The sequence below is a fragment of the Triticum aestivum genome, chromosome 5D (genome assembly GCF_018294505.1).
Source record: "Triticum aestivum cultivar Chinese Spring chromosome 5D, IWGSC CS RefSeq v2.1, whole genome shotgun sequence".
In the NCBI taxonomy this organism is placed as follows: domain Eukaryota; kingdom Viridiplantae; phylum Streptophyta; class Magnoliopsida; order Poales; family Poaceae; genus Triticum; species Triticum aestivum.
The window spans coordinates 546941050-546944714 of NC_057808.1; the positions used below are offsets into that span (position 1 = coordinate 546941050).

The window sequence follows — 3665 nt, forward strand, 5'->3', positions numbered from 1 at the left end:
AATTGGGAGAGCAAACAGTACAGTTTTTTAAATGGTAAGACTAAGCTATACTGCCTATAGAAAAAACAGAGCACATATGTGATGCTGCAAGAAAATTAGAGGTTCATTACAAGATAACACATTCACCCGCTTACGAATGCCAACCACACAGGGACATTATCAAAGCTTAGTGGCAAAAGCTTACAACAATACGAGAAAACAAGCACCACTGCACCCAAATCAGCTCCTAAATAGTGACATAATTCATCAAAAGACCCTCGCCGCCTCCAATTTGGTCGTCTTTCTTGTTGCTGAGAGTGTCCGCCTACCCTAAGCATACTCAACCATACATTGTCAATGCGCCGCATCACTGGGAATCACTCTTTCTGCAAGAGTAAATTTGTCAGTGTGATTTCAAAAAGGATACGACATGATCTTATATAAATTGCCAATTAGTAAGCATAATTAGTTGTAATTACATAGCACTCAAAATTTTGCTCGGGCACATTCAAATATAACTTTCAATCTCATATGGCATTCAATGTTTTGTTTGCTCCACTGACTATATATGAAGTATCACTTAAGAGTTGTTCCTGAATCACAAATGAGAGGAGATATATATACAAATATACCTTGTGGATTGTAGAAACTCATGTACGGAATCAAATCACAAAGCTTTTCTCTCTTCTGTAGCTTCTTCCACCGTAATGTCTTGAGACTAATCTCATAGATGTGAAGGCCCATGGTCACGAAAATGGTATCACTGCCCTCCACAGATCCAATCAGTCTAAATCTCTTATTGGGATTTTGAATGGGCAGAAGGTTATCAAGATTGATGACAGAACGTTGAGCCCATGACGCAATTTTGTCGGAACCCCTCTGTCTTGACCACAAGTGGAGGGTAAACTTGTCCACATGTGCAAACCCCAAACTGTTATAGTCCATCGCCATGAGGATAGTGGCATTGAGAAGGACAGATCCCGCCAACGGCGCATCGATCAGCGATAAGCAGTTAGATCCCAAGTCATACTTGAGAATTGCTATGTGATCATCTTCCTGAGACATAAACTTGAAGTAAAGTGCGCCTTGGACGAAGACAGGGGGCATTTCGGCCCAAAATGAGTTAGACCCAAGATGAAGACGAGAGCACGGCTCGCTCCATTCATCATAATGAGAATAATGGCATGGCTTGCTCCAATCACCCGTCACCGGCGAGGACACGCACGCGCTTGCGAAAAATTCGCCATCTTTAATCTTGTCCACGCCGACGAAGGCCACCTGGAAGGGGCCCGCGTGGCACGCACGGTGGTCACAGCCGGCCACGGCGCAGAGCACCGCCGCCCCATAGCCATGGGCGCCGCCCACCAGGAAGGGCGGGTCCAGCTCCCTCCGGCGGCCCGTCATGGGGTCCCAGACGACGAGCGGGACGGGCTGGTAGGTCTCGTTGCCGAGGAGGACGCGGCCATGGCGGCAGTCCCGCGCGGCGTAGCGCCAGTCCCCCCAGGTGTCGCCCGGAATGCGCACGCGGAATTTCGTGGTGGGGATGAAGTGCGGGATGTTGTCTTCCACCTCGTCGACGGAGTTGGAGCGCCGGGAAGACAGGATGCCCAGCATTGGGGGAGCTCCATGGAAGTCGCGGTAACGAGGACGGAAGCGAGGGGCGGAGAGGAGGCCGAGCCAGACCTTGCTGACGAGGGAGGCGCGCAGGAGGTGCTCCGGCTCGTCCGGCGGGAGGCGGAAGAAGACCTCCTCGAGGAGCTCGTCCGGCAGCGCCTATGCCGGCGGCGGCGGCATGGTGGGTCGGTGCGGCGAGGGTTTCCGATGGGGAAATTTTGGAGCTGGTGCGGCGCTGGGGAATCCGACGGGTGGCGCCGGGGCGAGAGTGTGCTGCTCTCGTTTTTCTCTGATCGGCTACTGGCAAACCAAAATATAAGCGCTACTACATAATACGATTCTCTGGTCAAACATTTTTTAAATGTTGTCTTTCTGTTGAAGGTTTTGACATTCATGTACTCTGTGAAAATTTAGTCGGCCTAGTTATAAATTTTGTTTTGCTAGAAATTTTGTCAAGTGAGCTAATTTTCCCGGAAGAAGTTGTTTTTTTTTTCTTCTAGATTTCATCGCTTTTAATTGTAAAGAAAGTGTTCTCTGTGGCGTGCTATATGGGTTTCACACTTGAGCGATGAATATCCAACCGCTACAGAGCTAAGGAGACAAAGTTGGACTCCAAGAACAGCCAGAGGCCACAAATAGTTCTTTCCATTTCGAAGAAACATTTTCCAAGTAGTAAAGTGCTCATCAAATTAACCCTCAAAAAAAGTTGCAGCACATTGTCCCTCTTCCGAAGATATAAGGTCATGTCAATATCCATGTCATGACCGTAAATATCTCACAAAATGGATGGAGAGGAGGTGGGCAGATGGTCCTTGGAGAGGAGAGGATGCAGTGAGAGTTGTAGGTGTTGGCCGGAGGCTTTGGTGGGTTGAGGTCGGCAGTACGACGAGCTCATCATGATGACGGAGAGGAGGAGCTTGGCGTTAGGGACAATGCGAGTTAGGCGGGAGGACGAGCTTGCCATGACGGTGGGACAAGGAGCTGGCATCTTTGGCGGTGTGCTTTGTTTTGTTCATGTTTCACTCCTCGTTTTTTCTACCACAGGTGTCCTCTGATCCTAAAATTTGGCTGCGTGGAGTTCAGGCCCACTCCGTTCGTGGAGTCAGAGGAGCTAATGGTCGGAGTTTTCCTTAACACGCCCTATACCATTAGTATACCACATTTTCTTAGCACATACTGTAGGAGTTTTCCAAAATTGTCTCTATTTACTCATATCCGAGGAGGGTTTTTTCTACAACCCGGACATTTCAGGCGTTGGCATTTTTTCAACCGCTGCGGACCGGAGAATGTTTCTGCAGGCTGCGGAGGCTCCCGTTTTTCACACTGTTCCCCTCTTCTCCCTGCAGCAGCAAACAGCACCTGACGACACTAGTAGCCAGTACAAGTTCAGTTCACAAGGCCAACATGCAGAAGCCATCATATGCACTACTCTGATTATTTCTATAAATTTTTGAGAAACTAATAAATAGTTAAGGGTTCATTACCAAAATGATACGTAAACACATGACAGCAAATATATATAGTCATGCTGGATTTCGAAGTAACTTCAGACAATAGTTCATTTTCCTGTGTTCTAAACCACACAGCATCGTGCATGATGGCGGCGTCTGCGACGTCGTTTCTCTGTTGGGAGCATCGTGCGAGGAGACTGAGTTTCCTGTTGGCGCTCCTCCGGTGTTTGTTGTGGCCCTGACCGCTCACCTCCGGCACTATGTATGGTCGTCGCGAATGAATCCAAAGGAAGCCGGAGTTGCTTTTCTTCGGAGGTGTTCGGCGCCGATCAAGACGCGGCGAGGTGTTTTGGTTTTGGGCATGTTTTTCCGTGTTGTAGTTGTGTTGCTGTGTGTGGCTGTCCTGAGGATAGCCGGATGTGATGTTGTGCTACGCTCGTTGTTCGCAGCGAATGGTAGATGTCATGTACTAATTTTCTCTCCTTCTATAAAGCTATGGTACGCAATTTGCGTACCCTCGAAAAAAAACCGCACAGCAGTGACCACAATAGTACAAGTGCAGAACCAAAGTAGAAGTTCACATTCTAGTGCAGAAATTGTCCAATTGGCCGAGCTGACAAG

At 48.5% G+C, this 3665-nt stretch overlaps 1 protein-coding gene across 1 annotated transcript; it reads right to left on the bottom strand.

The window, feature by feature from the left end:
* LOC123126130 (uncharacterized) lies at positions 1-1831 on the bottom strand. The gene is made up of 2 exons (XM_044546524.1): positions 612-1831; positions 1-365 (listed from the first exon to the last, which is right to left on the bottom strand). Exons 1-2 carry the CDS (start codon positions 1591-1593, stop codon positions 334-336), a joined length of 1014 nt encoding a protein of 337 aa, XP_044402459.1. The 5' UTR covers positions 1594-1831; the 3' UTR covers positions 1-333.
* Between the last annotated feature and the right edge of the window lie 1834 nt (positions 1832-3665).